Source organism: Paramisgurnus dabryanus, chromosome 4, assembly GCF_030506205.2.
Source record: "Paramisgurnus dabryanus chromosome 4, PD_genome_1.1, whole genome shotgun sequence".
NCBI classification, from domain to species: Eukaryota; Metazoa; Chordata; class Actinopteri; order Cypriniformes; family Cobitidae; genus Paramisgurnus; species Paramisgurnus dabryanus.
This window is the reverse complement of record NC_133340.1, coordinates 28475993-28492438: the sequence shown is the minus strand read 5'-3', so window position 1 is coordinate 28492438 and position 16446 is coordinate 28475993. Positions and strand designations below refer to the sequence as shown.

The window sequence follows — 16446 nt, the reverse complement described above, 5'->3', positions numbered from 1 at the left end:
TTATTAGTTAAAAGTGCACTCTGTGTTTAAATCCAGAAATAAATTTGTTCACCGCTCTCTCCAGCAAAGCAATTGTCAGGACACTTTAGAGTTTATGATGGGAAGCAGGGACTGCTGTAAAGTCTTCTGGAAGATCTGTGTGGAATATCACGCCTTCTTCCGACTCCTTGAAGAGCCTAAACCCAAACCCAAGCCGGTTCTCTTCACCAGGGGTTCCTCCTTCAGATTCAGGTAACAGAGCATAAAAAACTATTGTTTTGTGCTATGCACAACTTTACAGCTTTTGTTATATATTAGGAAAACTATTTGCCTCTTGGTGGATATTTTAAGTATCAGAAGACTCATTTCTAACCAGTATGTATAGCTGAATTTAATGATTTTCCCATAAAGTAATTTCTTGCTCAATAGTTTTGATAAACACAATTTTCTACCTATTTTTTTTTTGTTTATCAACCTGTGCATCATTTGTCATCTTCTGTCTTATTAGTGGTCGCACACAACGGCAGGTGATCGATTATGTGAAGGAATCTGAATATAAAAAGGTCCCTTTTGAAAGGTGAGCTTCTTCTCTTGACCTTTGTCTAAATGCCATTTTATTTCTTAGGCGTTTCCTTTCTCTTTTAAACCCATTAATATGCCACCTTTTGTTGTAGTTTGCATTACGTAAATGTGTTGTGTTTACTTGGCCTTTTCATTCTCGGTCTGCATTGTTGTGTGAAAATGGGGCCACCAAACATCTTTCAAGGGTTGCTTCGGATAAATTCCTTAATGCCAACCTTTTAATGTTTGTGTCTTCAGAAAACACAGTAAAATCCAGTCCAACAGCGGTCCTCCTTCATTTACACCCAAGCTGGGTGCTGAGGACCATGGAGAAGTGAGTATAACACAGCTTTGTAAACTAGCACACTCCTAGTGTCCTAAACCTGTTCAAACTTAAGGGCCGCCATCTCTCTCATCACTTTACTTGTATGCTTCGCTGATGTTACAGAAGATAGCTTGTGCTTCCGGACACCAGGTGGACTCCCCTCATCGCACCCAAGTGACCGTCGAAAACCCGTCTCTCCAACGTTTCACGGGGAGCCTAACCTCACAGACCAACGGATGCCGGAACGGGACCCTCGACGAGACGGACGCTCGGTTGAAGCCGTCCCCATCCAAGCAGCAGGCCGAGCATCTGAGCACAGGTCTAGCATCACTGGCTGCCAAGGGTAGCAGCTCCTCGATACCTTACATAGACTGCAGCGATATAGATAGCGAATATGATTTGGTCAAAGGTTGCATCACCACACCTCGCTCCCGCACACATGACAATGATGAGGTTGAGCCAGTCAGGCGTATAGCAGGAAAAAGTAACGGTTATGGAAGCAGTCCGCAAATTGGCAACGGAGCGATCCGGTCTAGATTTAGGGAATCTCCTTTGACCAGCCATCGGTTGGGTCAGAGTTCAGACACCTTCAATTGTAGCCAGTCGTCGAATGGGTCATTTTGTGGAAACGGATCACCAAGGGTTCTTCCCTTCAGCAGTACCCTGGTTGACGAAATGTTTCAAGGTTCAGACAGACACGGGTCCAAGTCACCTACAAGCCACGTTGTAGCTTCCAGGAGTGCAAATTGCAGCCCAGTGTTGAGTACTTTTCACAAAACCAGCAATTGTGCAGAGCAGATTGGCTGTAGTGGTCGTCGCTTTTGGGATGATGGTAGCCGTTATCTTTCCAAAGGCCAGTCTGGGGGAGAGGCCCAACATTATGGGAGCTACTCCCCAATTGTCAGTCGGTCACCGCATTTGCAAAAACTGCATAACGGTATGCGTAACCGCTCCGACACAGACCCCATGATTCTGAGCCAACTGAGTTCCACTCCGGCTAATAAACTACGACCGGAAGGCTCGAGGGCCAAACATATGGCTGCCGTAGAGCAGCGTGTTTCTACTAACGGCCATGGTCAAGCTCCATCCAACACTTTCCAACAACTCTACGGAAGTCGACTGAGTGCTAATGACCACAAAAGCCCGGTCCAAATGATAGACGGTTCAACTAGCAGTGGAACAGAGTCTAGTGATACCGAATCTGATGCGGGCAGCCATTCTTACAGTCAGCCTTTGGTGTTTAGTAACCCTGCGGCAGCTGGTTCCTCCCGAAGCAAGTTCTTATTCGGAAATTTGGCGGATAAAGGCCAAGGGAAAGAGGATGACTATCTTCATCCTGTCAATAATGAGGATGGGGCACAATTCTTTAATTGCTAGAAAGGATGGCAGGTGCCTTTGGTTATTGGTTGAAAGTAGATGCATTTTATCACTTTGCAAGAGTGGCACTAAATGGAATTGGCGTCTGTTTGTTTTAGTGGTCAAACGGTAAAGTTACTGACCGTTTTCCGAACAGTGTTTTTCCTTGGTGATGTATAAACTACACACTAAACTGATGATGTCATCATGCAAGTTTTATGTGTTTTTATCTTAAATATAGGGAATTTTCAACCATTAATCTTAGAAGATAAACTTGTACCAATCCATTCTAGTCAATATTCTGGCTAATACAATGGTGACCACAAGTTTTGTAAATACTTTAAAGTATTGTGTAGCATTGCTCTCTGTTTAACTTTTGTTTCTAATGTTTTTCATTTGGAAGATTTTCAGAGGGATAGCTACTGTACATAAGCTAGTTTACTAATGTGACTCGACTTTGGTGTCAACTACGATTGAACATACTGACTGGTTTTGTGTTGTAATAGATGAACTACAGTAAGCTCATCTTTTGCTCTGTCATGAGGTTTTGTAGACAAAAGTTGAAAACAACAAGGTTTCCTACCTAGTCTTCCCACGCTTCAGCTGGTTTTAGCTTGGTAAATGTAGGCTGACAGTATTTGTTAATGGTTTAACAGCTAATGGGTTTTATTATTTGTGTGACGTGTTGCGTGTCGAAGGCTTCTATCCGACCGTGATGGCTTCACGCAACCTTTTTCAGATTTTGTTTTTTGCTTGTTGAAGCTTCTACTGGTTTCACTTGGGCGCCAATCTGATGGCACTGTCATGTATGCTTGCCCATTTTCCCAGCATGCATCACTCCTTTAAACACACAAAAACATTTACGTTTTGCTTTGCTGCTCAATTTCCTTTTTCTAAGCAAACTGCCGTATCTCTGGCACTCCTCGTCAATGTCATCTGTTTGCGGCTCATTGGCGATGCTTTCTGAACAATTAACCTGTGCTCGGTTTGCATTGCTTATAAGATCCTCCTGCACAATGACAGCATGTGTATTTCTGGAATGCTTCACCTTTTTCCTCTTCTCTGGAAGCATGTTGACCTGTCTTTGTCTCAACAATTTGCTGCCCTTCCTTTTCATGTGTGTAAAACTTGGGACTCTTAAAATGCAGTGGTCTTTTGAAATGGAAATAGATACAGGTGAGCTTTAGACAGACTGTAAGAAGTGTTTTTATGCGGTTTGGCTGTTTGCTTGCTGTTTAGGGTCCGGAAAAAGTAAACTTTTAAAGACTGGGTTCAAAGTGCAAGTTTTCAAAAACGACTCAATGTTAACGCGAATCTGTGATAACGTCATTAATTCAGTTTGTAGGCATGCGTAAATATAACTATAACATGAACAGCAGACTAAAGGACTTTGTTCTGCTGAGTTTATTAACGCTTCTTCAATAAAGTTTACAAAACTTTTGCATCTATATACTAAAGAAACACTTCGAACATCGCCATCTACTGGCCTGGCATGCATAATACAGTTAATTTAGTCGTTTTTATAGATTCATGTAAACATGGATCTTGTTGACAACGTTATCATGCAAAAAATGAAACATCGTTTTAATGTAGTATTTGTTTTTAGGGTGGAAACTTTACATAATGTGGCACATTGAAAGCACATGGACATGTTTTTGTGTTACTATGGTGGTGGTAACAAACCTCTGTACTGAAAGTCTGGATAAAGTTTAAATCAATCTTGATTAAACCAAACAAGTTATTATAGCTAACTGTAAACACCATCAACTATTTAACACGTTCAGCATGATGCTGTTTATGCTAATGGCGGCAAGAATTACGTCAGTGAAAAGTTTTGGAAAGTGTTAGCAAAGCCATTCACAAGACCACTGCAGTTTTTCGAGTTTCGAGATTGATGATATTCATTCGAAGGAATTGGTTTATGCCATTGTTCATATGAATGTGTATAATCCTTACCCAGCCAGATTGTAATTTGTGTCCAAAGTAGATTCTTGACCTTTTATGTAGCTACTTTGTAAATGATACTAAATGTGATATCAATTCTTACTTATAGGTTTTATTATGGAGAGAAAGTAATTGAACGATTGACGCTTTCAACTTGTGATCTTCCAATTGTTTGAATGTACTTTTCTGAGGTATACAATATGTTTCTGATATATTTGTGTCGTATATTGTAATTGTAATATTTACAGTTAACAGTGTAATCACTGTGGCACATATGCAAACTACTAACCATACGTGCATGTGTTTACAAACGTTCTGTACTAAATGAAAAATAACCAAGTAAGCATTGAAACGGTCAACAATCAGAACCTTAGTTTTATTTTGTAAATCTTTCTCTTATAATCCTGTAGCTCTTGCAAACTTAAAGTGGACATTTCTCAATACTTTTTAAAGATGTAAAATAAATCTTTGGTGTCCCCAGAGAACATATGTGAAGTTTTAGCTCAAAATACCCCACTGATAATTTATTATAACATGTTAAAAATACCACTTTGTAGGTGTGAGCAAAAATGTGCCGTTTTTGGGTGTGTCCTTTAAAATGCAAATGAGCTGATCATAATGCAAACACTGATCACCATAATATTGAAACTCAGTTGTGCTGTCAATTATTTATTTTCGTTCTCTGCACTTAATGGCAGTGCCGTGATTGGATAGTGCAGTTTAAGTGGCGGTATTCTAATAAGATCCCCTTCTGACATCACAAGGGGAGCCAAATTTCAATGACCTATTTTTATGTGCTTGCAGAAAATGGTTGATCTTTTTCACATTTTCTAGGATGATAGAAGCACTGGGGACCCAATTATAGCAGTTAAACATGCATAGATTTTTTTCGTGATATGTCCCTTTTAAGATAGATATTTTTTGGACACCTGTGTACAGGTTCTGTACGATGAATATCTGATTTGTTTTTAATACTCCGATCCTTACTTCTCAATACTCATCCCCTTGTTTTACTCATTTTTGGTACAATTTTTAACATTGTAAATGATTGTATTGGTAGCAATAAAAATTGGTTCTTATAAATCAGGACTCCAGATGTTTGCGTCGATGTTCCCCGTAGATGTTAGAGCCCCACATGTCTGTCTTGTTTTGTGGTAGTTTTAGTCATTTGTTGCATGTTTGACGAACGTTCATTCGAAGACGTTCTTGCATGTGTGAGCGTTCCACCATCAGGCCTTTGTCACCAGCTTTTCGGCTCTTCCATCCTCCTCTGTAATGGCTGCATTGCGGATCCTCGGTACATTTGAAATGTCCCGGTTCCCATGTCACATCCGAGGCCCGGGATTTTGTCGGGCAAGTATGTGTATGTACTTGTGTAGTCCTTGTGCAGTCGTAGATGTAGTCATTTTCAAAAGCGAAGATGAAACATGTTTCGCTCCAGCGGGGAATGTGTGAAATATGATTTGTCAGTGTGTCCTCGGGGCTGAATTTTTAGACTGGGATGGAGTGACTCACTTATGTCTGGATCCCAATGTGATGCTGTCAGCCATCGTCTGTTTATGAGGACCGACTAAAATATCTCTTAAAAGCATTTTTATACCTCCCTGCTGAAAGGTCAAGCATGAGTTTCCAAACTAGTTATTGCTGGTTGTTTTGAACCATGCTATTCTAGTCTGTTCAGCAGGGTCCTTTTGTAAAGTAATATGAACTAGATTGATTTTAGCTATGTTAACGAATGATACTTTTATGGCAAGGCTTCAGCATAACATGCCTGTTTTCCTTTAGGTCCTGTTACCAGCAGCGAGTCTCCATCGGCTGTCAGGGTGATGGTGAACGGGCAAAAACAGAGTCTCAGCCTCGGCCAAAGTCCAGATGGACGACAGCCATCTCCTCTCACCAGCCCGTTACTAACCGACGGTGGCTACGTCCGCACAGACGACGAGGACGAGGTTCGGAGGAAGGTTTGTCTTTTGGGGAGGAAGTGTTAGATGTCATACGTTGGCCTTTATTGGAAGTAAAAATGTGTTGGAAAAATGAAATTTCAAGGACCCTTTTAATTTCGTGGCTCCTCAGACTGAGGAAGGAAGAGGATGTTTTTTTTCCACTACATTTTGTTCAAGTGTCTCTGTGGACTTCTCAGAATAGGAGACCCAGATAAACCCAACCTAAATTCCTGTCTATTTAGGGCAGATTATGTAGCGTAGACAAACCAGCATGTGGTTTAGCCAACATCTGTTTTACCTTACTGGGTATTTCATGACGTTGTGTGCGTGTGTATGGACAACATTCAAGTTTTGTTTATTTGAGTGTCCCTTGTTGCTTTGCAATGAATTTTTTTTCCAGAATAACTAACATATTATGTAACTTATTATTTTACATTACAAAGCTGTAAATCTTTACAATAACTTCATTCTCAGTGAAGTGGTAGCAGTTAGTCACAACATAAATATACAAACACGTAGGCATCAGAGCTTACAGACAATGCCCAGAAATTCATGCCATGGGTTTTTTTTAAATAACAAAAGTGTCTCGTACTCTCTTGTGTTCAGTTTCTGTTTATTTTAAAGTCTTGATTTCTGTTCTCCTGACAGCGGTTCCCGACTGACCGAGCTTATTTCATTGCCAAAGAGCTTCTGACCACCGAGAGGACATTTCTGAAGGATCTGGAGGTCATTACTGTGGTAAGCCTGTGTAAATTCCCAACATGTAGTCAGTATGTGTCACTATCATGTGGTCTGTGTTTACGGTGTATTTGTGAACTTAAGCTTTCTCAGCGTTATGGGCATTTCACACTGTATGCGGCAGTCGTGAGTATCTAGTTAATTTTCAATAAGAGACGTGCGGAAGGTGGGCAAAACCTGGGCGGTTACAGAGGCGGACCGGAGTTGGTCTTGCTCGTGCACCCAAAATCTCACCCCTTTTGTGGACACGAATCTTCACTCTTTAACTCTTTCCCCGCATTTTCAAAAAATGAGTTGCCAACCAGCGCCAGCATTTTTTATGATTTTCACAAAGATTTTCAAGTTTAATATCTTCCAGAATTTTTTTCTTCAAATATATAAATATACAATATATCAAATGAATATAAAAAATGTTTGATCCTTTTCGATCAATGCTTCAGTGTTTTTTTAGTTGGTTAAGAGCGCCACCTAGTGGACAATTATGGAAACAGCGGAAAAACACATTAGCGTTTTCTCTTATTTGATGAGTTAACTCGTCAAAGGCGGGGAAAGAGTTAAATAAGAGATGTCATTTTTTTTATTTATACATAATCCTATGTCTAGTTTTTATGTGCAGACATATACAAAACTTTTTGATAAACATGTTAAATGGGTTTTTTAGGTGGTTGCTAGGGTGTTCTTAATTTTTAACAGGACAATGCTAAGTGGTTCCTTGGTTGAGCTGGTTGGTTAATGTGGCGTAAGAAACATATTGAATTATTTAGGAAGCGTTTTTTTTTTTTTTTGATAATGGTTTACTCGTTCAGAAAAGATTTTGTTTTCTTTTTCCGGTTCTTCTCTGTTTTTGTTGTTACTTTGTGTCTCTCTGGTGATGGCAAATTGTCGCTTTGATGTTTACAGGTTAATGGAAAAATAGCAGCAGGACTTTTACAGGATATTTTCTTTGGCTTTTGGATCCGAGACCACCACACCCAACGTGTTATTACATCTGTACAGCAGTGAATCTAAAATTAGATATATTTTCAACTGCAAAAACATACTTTTATGTTTTACTCAAACTTATACATTTTATACTTAACTTTTTTATATTTTGGCCAGGAAACTTATATTTTTGAGTTGTAAAATTGGAAATATATTTGTTGCTCTTGAAATACCTTTTGAAATGTAATATATGTTAATATATGAAGATTAAAACTAAATATATTTTCAAATTCAAAAACATATTTAATTATGCTTTACTTACTAAAAAAATATATTTAGCTTATATTTAAAAAAAATTGGCCAAATAATTTTTTTTTTTTGCCATATGGGACCATGAATTACAATTTCATTTTAACATGAAAATAAAGAAGTTTGGACCATTGTTTTATTCATTTCTGACATTTCATCCCACAAATTCTTTCTTTTTTATTTTACATCTTTCGTATAATTTTTGTAGGAAGCAGAATGCACATCACCCTGATCTCTCAGATGAGTTACTTAAAACACAAAGACTCTTTATTCAGTCACAGTTGCCGTTTAAAGTCGGCATTAAACAGCAATTGTTTTTATTTGCCTATCATGAGATATATCTGACGAGTTAAACGGCTTCTGAAATGAGGAAAGGGGGTGGGGGTTAACATTTTGAAATAAAGATTATGAGCGCATGTGAATTAAAAAATAATAATAAAGTGCACCTGCAAAGCATTTATGAAAATTGTCCATTTCAATTTCATGGTAAGTCCTGTTCAATGATTTAATGATGATGTCCAACGCCTGGTGACCTCGTACCCAACAGCACTTACATTCAGTGAGGTTATTTACATTCAGAAGTCGTATAAATGTCCAATCCCAGCGATTAGAAGTTAAATGACTGTATGTGTTTACTGTATAGTGATAAAATGATAAAGCTAAATCACTGTTGTGTATTTGTGATTGTTTTCAGCACTTTCAGACATCTGTGGGGAAAGATGATGCCATGCCACAGTCATTGAAGAATCTCATATTTGGCAATTTTGAACCTGTGTACAAGTTTCACGAGAGCTTCCTGAAAGACATGGAGCAGAGATTAGCACAGTGGTCAGTACTTCACATAAATCTGTGCGTGTGTTTGCTTGTGTACTTAATATAAATGTGTGTGTGTGTGTGTGTGTGTGTGTTTGTGTTTTCAAGGAAAGAATTCTATAAAAACTACCAAAAGATTTTGTTGAAAAAATTTGATCGACACATGCAGTATAAATGATGTTAAAATGTTTTATAAAATAAACACACAGCCCTCACACACACAATAGGTATGTTTACATGCAACCAAATCATCTCTTTATAATCGTATTGGGGGCTCAATCGGATTGAAAAGCCTTCATGTAAAAACCTTAATCAGTATGATGCAAAATTGGGTGAAAATTATGCATATAAACGCATGCATTTTAGTATTTTCTTAATAGAATGCAAAATTCATTGTGCACATGCGCAGAAGAATTGTACTTAAGTTCACTTTTATGTTTATCTCTTATTTACATACAGTATAACACATCATTCCCGTCACAAAAACATATAATAGCAAGGCAATGGCAACACGCGTTATTAAGGTAATGTGGTCACGTGCTGTACATTCTGCAGCGTTCATTTCTTTCATAACATTACATAAGGCAATAAAATAGCAGAGCGCTTTTAAAAAAGTGTTTTCTTTGCCAATATCTGAAAACTTATTAAAAACAACTTTCTTTAACTCAGCTTTGTACATTTATCCAGTGTTGTAATAAGATTAAATTCAGTCCGACTGAAAAAATATTGTGAGTGTAAAATAATTTGAATTCCTCAAACTTACCCTAAAACCAAAAAAATTTACGTCCAGTGTCTGATTTTACACACAATCTGCATTCTGACTGTTGCTCCTGACCCTTGTCAAAATCTACCATGGTTTTACTACAGTTAAAAAAAACATGGTTATAGTTTAGACCATGGTTACTACAAAATGACCATGGTTCTGCTGAAAAAACCATTGGTTAAACCAGTTGTATAAAACAATTGATATATTTAGAATTTAAATTAAACTAAACATATTAAATTATACAATGTAGGGCTGTTTATTGGTACCAAAATTTTTCATAATTGCACAGCATTCATGATAAATGAGTGTATTTGATAACCCCTGGCATCATCTCTGCCTCCTCCCCAGTTTGAGATCCACTTGGTTAAACTGTTATTAGTATAGACCATTTCAAAAGATGTAAACAACACTGGTCCAGAAACACTTCCTGTTTCAGTTGTGACTGTTTTTTTATTTTTACATATATCATTATCTTTAAGATGTTTGTGTAACTTTTTGATTCAGTTTGATATGTTCTGTTGGTGTATTTTATCTCAACGTTTATCTAGTGTTAAACAGGAAGTGCTTCTGGACCAGTGTTGTTACATCTTGTAAAATGGTCTTGTAAACCCATGGTTTTGCTAATGGCAATTAATACACCAAAAAATCATGGTTACTTACTACAAAAAAACATAGTTCATTTTCGTAAGGGCAGATTCAATAGAGAGAAATCCTCTTCTGTGATGTCTAATGCTCAGCTCTCTGCGGTTTGTATCTGTGTTGTAAGACAAAAAGATAAATGAAGTTTTTTTGTGGGCAGTGGCTGGTGTGACAGATCTGTGGGATAGTGCAGGGTTTAACTTTCTGGTAGATGAGATTAAATATGAAGAGATGACCAACAGAGACATCTTATGGATGATCTGAGAACTTCAGCTAATCCTCAAGAAATACTTCACATAAAACATAAGAACATGTGTTTGTTGAACACAGAATAACATTTTGAAGTTTTGAGAATGTTTTTCACACAATAAAAGTATAAATAGGGATATAAAAGAGTACTTGAGTAAAGAACAATAACATGGCACAAGTGATAAATCTGTTGTGTGTTTTTAGGGAAGGCAGATCAAACGCACACATCAAAGGAGATTATCAGCGTGTTGGAGATGTAATGCTGACGAACATTCAGGGTTTGAAGGTCAGAACATCATTTTCATGTGATCTTTTCTAATATCAGGATATATTTTTTCTGTAAAGCTAGATTGCAGGTTGTGAAAAATGCTATTGAAATAAAATAGGCTTCACATGAACAATCTGGTGATACTTATGTACATTTAAGGTATTCAGCTTACCTATCTAGTTGTTTTTATTTGTTGTATTTATTCTATTTTAGTATTCAAATTTCAATAAGATGATGAAAAATAATACAATTGTAAAATATCAATCTGCATATGTGATGGGCATCGATTGTGCTTATCTGTGGTAGCTTCTCTGAATGCATTTTCTTATTTTCTTGCGCTACCATAGTAACCTAATATTGTTTTTATTATATGGAGTTTTTGGGTTACCACAAAAATATAATAGTCCTTTAAAATCATTACTGTGGTATTTATCAATGTGCCATCATTTTGTATGTAGCACAGTAGCATGCTCATGCTTTTTTGTATATGTATGACTGCAGTACTGGTTAATATTCATGGTATTGTGTTGTCCTCCTCAGCTGCTAACCCCTCACCTTCAGAAGCATTCAGAGGCGTTGCTGGAGCTGGAGAAGACGTGCCGCTCTTCCCGAAAACTGGAGACTTTCTGTCGAGACTTTGAGCTCCAGAAGGTTTGTTACCTGCCGCTCAACATCTTCTTCCTGCGAGCGCTGCATCGTCTCATGCATTATAAACAGATCCTGGAGCGCCTCTGTAAACACTACCCACCGACGCACGAAGACTTCAGAGACTCGCGAGGTACGAGAGAGATGAAGAAGAGTCACGTCTGTCGACTTTCTCCAGAGATTCGTGTTCGAGTGAATGTTGCTTCTGTCTGTTTCAGCTGCGCTGGCTGATGTTTCTGAGATGGTCGTGCAACTCCACGGGACTCTCATCAAGATGGAAAACTTTCAGAAACTTCTTGAGCTGGAAAAAGATCTTGTCGGCATGCATCTTGCTACTCCTGGAAGGGTAGGTTTGAGGGATTGTTTGTAAACTTGAAGCAAGATATACACATATTTACTTTCCAAATAAATAAAATAAACCCATACGGCAAAAATATATATATTTTTATTTAAACATCATATTACAAAAATATATGTACTGAAATATATTTTAAAATATGTTTACAAAAATGTAGTTTTCACCAATATATTTGGCCATTTTTCATATTTTTTTAAAATATATTTAACAAATAAATATATTTTAAAGCATTTATATTCATGTTGCTTTGGAAGAAAAACTTTGTATGTTACAAACCTGTAAATATAAAAGGTTTGAATAGATTAAAATTAAATATATTTTCGACTGCCAAAATATACTTGTAATTTTATATTTTACACAAACTTATACATTTTATTCAAACTTTTGTATTTTTGGCCGGAAAAAATATTTTTTGCTATATGGGTATTTTGCTAGAAATGTATTTGTTGCCCCTGAAATACATTTTGTGTTAACATATGTAATATAGATTTATAATTTAATTTTCAAATGAAAAAAAAAATTAATTAAGCTTATTTATTTAACATATATTTAAAATATACATTTGGCACATATATGTTTTAGGCAAAAAATGTTTTTTTTTTGTTTTGTTTTTTGATGCCCGGAGTTGTCTACCTTCTCTGAACATTCTTTCATTGATTGAGACGAGCAATGAAACTTTTAATATGAAACCATTGCTTAGTCCTGAAGAGTCTTTTGTGTGTTGTTGATGTATTTTTGTTTGTTTCGACAGGAGTTTATCAGACTCGGCTGTCTCAGTAAACTGTCTGGTAAAGGTCTTCAGCAGAGAATGTTCTTCCTGGTAAGATCCATCGCATCGCATCACATTTACCATTTCTTTTAAAGTACCGATACTAGGGGTCGACCGATATGGATTTTTCAATGCCGATGCTGATACCGATTTTTGTTTCATCAGCCTTAGCCGATGACTGATACAGGCTGCCGATTTTCTTTAGCCGATATTTGGAGCCGATACTGCTTTTGCTCACTCATTTTACATCATAAAAATGACACAATGATGATGCCAAATATTACAAGTCTCAATTTAAAAAAAGTAACTTAAAAAAAAACTATATTTAACAAATAGTAAAAACAGGTGAGGGTGCTATGGAACCATCTCTCAATGTTGTCATGGAAATGTTGGTTGTTTTGTAGTCACATGACCTGCAATCGCTTGCAGCTTCCAGCTCTCTGTCTGTAAATAATTCCGAAAAAAATCAGCGGACACGGCAGCCACATATCGGCCGATGCCGATACACATAAAACTTGCAAGTATCGGCCCTGATATATATCGGCTGGCCGATATATCGGTCTATCACTAACCGGTACTGTTTGTGTGGGTAACATGGTTATACCATGATGGTATAATTTAAAGTACTTTAGAAGGCTGTGCATTACATCCTTTCAGCATCAACACCGGAATGCGGGCATCTGCAATAGTCTCATCGCAAAACACGCAGAGCATTTTATTTTTAAAGGAAAAGTATTTCAGATGCCTTTGGTAGAGTTACGCTAGGAGAAAATGGCTTCAAACATTTCACCTCACGAATGACATGGTGGTACCAATTAATTCTAGGGGTGTGATGTCTATTTGCGATACACACTTATAATACCTGTCCGGTATCGATTTTGAATCGCGATATTGTCCACAGGTTTTTTATGTACTACAGCTCTTTGATCAGTATGAAGTCCTTATCAATCTAAAATCACTTTAAGTTTGAGTCGTTTACAACATGCAATTGAAAAGGCAACACTCTTTAAAAATAATCATTGTAAATATTCTTTATTATCATGAAAATACCTGAAAAGCTTTGAAGAACAGCGATATACGCTTATATCCATTTCCTCTTCTTTTTATGCACGAGAGCGTCCTCTGGCTTGTGGATGTAGCGGCATGTCGCCATAATTCATTGAGAAGCATAGCTGCACGATTTATTGTTACACCCTTAATTAATTCAGTTTCAAAAGCTTTTATTAATGCGGTCTGGTCACTGAAAAAGGGGCCTTATACCAAAATACAAAAAGTTTCTCTGAACTTTCATCTCAGAGGTGTACAAGAAATGCAATGCTGAAGTTAATTTCTCTCAAACAGCTTTTCAAGTCATCCAGTATTTTTTGCATCTAGAAATATCACAATGTCAGTTCCCCTCCAATATTTTGCATGTCTTTAGTGACATGGTATACCATTATTGTACCGTAGTATCACCATACTATTTTATTTCAAAGGGTAGATCATGTTCTTACACTCGGGTACTTTACAATTTGCTTTGAGGAGCTTCAAAGATACAATGGTCTTTCTTCTTAATACATTATTATTATTATTAAAGTATTTTATGTTAAAATGAATGAAGTTCTGAATGTAACAGTAGTGGGGTTTTCATCCAAACGAAAAGCAAAAATTTTCAACTTTCCATCAAGTTGGTTGGGCGAATAAGGGTGGTATTGGCTACCAAAAGTAAATAAAACAAGGCACGCTTAGAAAATGGAAAAGGACTGCATTTAATTATAAATTCATTATATTTTTTTGATGCAGGCATGAGCAGAAAGGGAATTGTAATGACATCGAGCCCATGGTTAAAGACCATGACAGCGGAAACATCTAGACGATCAGTCACGTGGGTTTAATGTTCGCTACGTCAGAATTTATTCGACAAATGCATTTCCATCTCCCATTATTCGCATTTACTCTTTTCTCAAAAAACACATCAAGCAGGCGTAAAAACCTTTTTGGAGGTATTTTTATTCGAAATTTGGCATTTCCATCACTTGTTTTTTGATGAACTGAACCATTAGATCTTTTAGCGTAACGATTCTACTTTTTTCTTTTCGATGTGGTCTCAGTTTAATGACGTTCTGATGTACACAAGTCGAGGCATGACGCCCTCCAACCAGTTCAAAGTTCACGGACAGTTTCCTCTCTACGGGATGACGGTGAGTTAATCAAATCTATAAAGTCTGTATGTTGAGAATTTAAAGGACATAATTTGCATATACTATACAGTAATAACATGCATAAACTTTCCATATGAGTGAAGCAGATTCTGTATTTATAGACGGAGAGTTTTCTCTCTAGTGACTTATTGTGCATTCATGCAAACAGGCGCTGTATTGTTTCGCAGGACGCAGCTCCATCGCATCTCCATTCATTGTGCATTGCACATAAACTTAATTATTTGCAAACAAAGAATGGAGACGTTTTGATATGTGTCTTTATGGGGTTGTAACTGAACAACTCACATCTCTGTGCATTGCTTTATACAAAGCATACAACGTATTTCTGTAAACATTTTAATGCCAATGATGGCGTTATTACTCTTTAAACCAGAAGAACTTTATTATAAGTGAAATAAAACCCTTTTAATGCTAAAGATTGTACATTGATGCTATGCAAAGTGACTTACAGTGCATTACGTTTTGATTAGTACCGTATGTGTGTTTTCTGGGTATTGAACCCACAACCTTTGCTGTACCAGTTGAGCTAAATGAACCCATGTAAATCCTCCTTCAGTTGTGAAGTGTAATGCATCATCTCTTGTGTTTTTGTAGATCCGTGAGAGCGAGGACGAATGGGGCGTTCCTCATTCTTTTACTCTGTTCGGACAGCGTCAGTCTGTTGTCGTGGCCGCCAGGTAAACCAACCATCCTTGTAACTAACATGATCAGAGTCTAACTGGTCACTCACTACTTGAGTGTAAAATCAGGTTCAAAGTTTGCAAAGTCTCCATTTCAAGATAAAGTCAAATATCTTCTTAATGTAGTTAAGATGAGACTGGGACTGGTTGTCTTCTTTCACTCCAGGGAAAATAAGTTGTTATTATTAATATGAATGAATAGTTATTAATAATATTACTTGTATTATAAATCCTTCAGGACACTTTACCTATAGACTTTAGTGGTGGTCTACACACATGTAGTCGTCTGAACCCAGAACAACATCCTTAAAATCCTTAAAATTCATAATTGTGTGTTTGTATGATCTTCAGTAATAATGCATGTATCTTGGATTTAACTGGTCCTGTTTTCCTCCACAGTTCAGCATCAGAGATGAAGAAATGGGTGGAGGACATAAAGATGGCGATTGAACTGGCAGACGTCTGTAGTGGCTCTTCAGCAGAGATTCTGTCCAGCAGTTTTACGGACAGCAGTAAGTCGAACAATTTTGATCTGATATGAGCTACGCAGATGCCTGATGAAAGGACACATATTATGTCTCAGGTGTGCCAAGAATGTGTCTGTGAAGTTTCAAATCATCAGGAATACACAATCGACCACATGCACACCACAAAAGGTATCCGGTCGAATGAGTTTTCGGCTACCTCTGGATGTGGTCGAAAGTGGACGAGCCCAAAACGTTTTACACCCTGCTTACATCTGTCTTTAGCATCGTCCACTTGTGATCCGATCCACCAAAATGCATCTTAATACCAGGTGTAAACAGTTTCTTAGAAAAGCTTTTGGGTAAAATTAAGTAGGTAGTCAGTGGCTGTGGGTGGGGCTTTATCAGTATGACATCACTTTAACAAGAGAATCAAAATGATTTGGTTTAAGAGGGATTAAAATGCTTTTTTTCATTTTTGTGCCAACACACATTTATGTCCAAACATCTTGTAAAAG

At 37.3% G+C, this 16446-nt stretch overlaps 2 protein-coding genes across 4 annotated transcripts in view; both read left to right on the top strand.

Moving 5' to 3' along the window:
- Positions 1-16446, top strand: part of farp1 (FERM, RhoGEF (ARHGEF) and pleckstrin domain protein 1 (chondrocyte-derived)) — a 74133-nt gene that overhangs the window by 46714 nt on the left and 10973 nt on the right. For 2 of the 3 annotated variants that reach the window (XM_065254138.2, XM_065254136.2), the window contains exons 10-23: positions 65-231; positions 488-556; positions 799-874; positions 989-1184; positions 5951-6126; positions 6757-6846; positions 8771-8904; positions 10748-10829; positions 11352-11589; positions 11675-11802; positions 12566-12634; positions 14674-14763; positions 15379-15461; positions 15864-15976. In XM_065254138.2, the coding sequence (XP_065110210.1) occupies positions 65-231; positions 488-556; positions 799-874; positions 989-1184; positions 5951-6126; positions 6757-6846; positions 8771-8904; positions 10748-10829; positions 11352-11589; positions 11675-11802; positions 12566-12634; positions 14674-14763; positions 15379-15461; positions 15864-15976 (1711 nt within the window). The remainder of the gene's footprint in view (positions 1-64; positions 232-487; positions 557-798; positions 875-988; positions 1185-5950; positions 6127-6756; positions 6847-8770; positions 8905-10747; positions 10830-11351; positions 11590-11674; positions 11803-12565; positions 12635-14673; positions 14764-15378; positions 15462-15863; positions 15977-16446) is intronic. The other variant, XM_065254137.2, reaches the window with a different exon arrangement.
- LOC135736121 (uncharacterized) lies at positions 1190-3894 on the top strand (the record flags this gene model as incomplete). The annotated part of the gene is made up of 1 exon (XM_065254907.1): positions 1190-3894. A coding segment is annotated over one exon (1053 nt), but the record flags the coding sequence as incomplete, so codon positions are not given.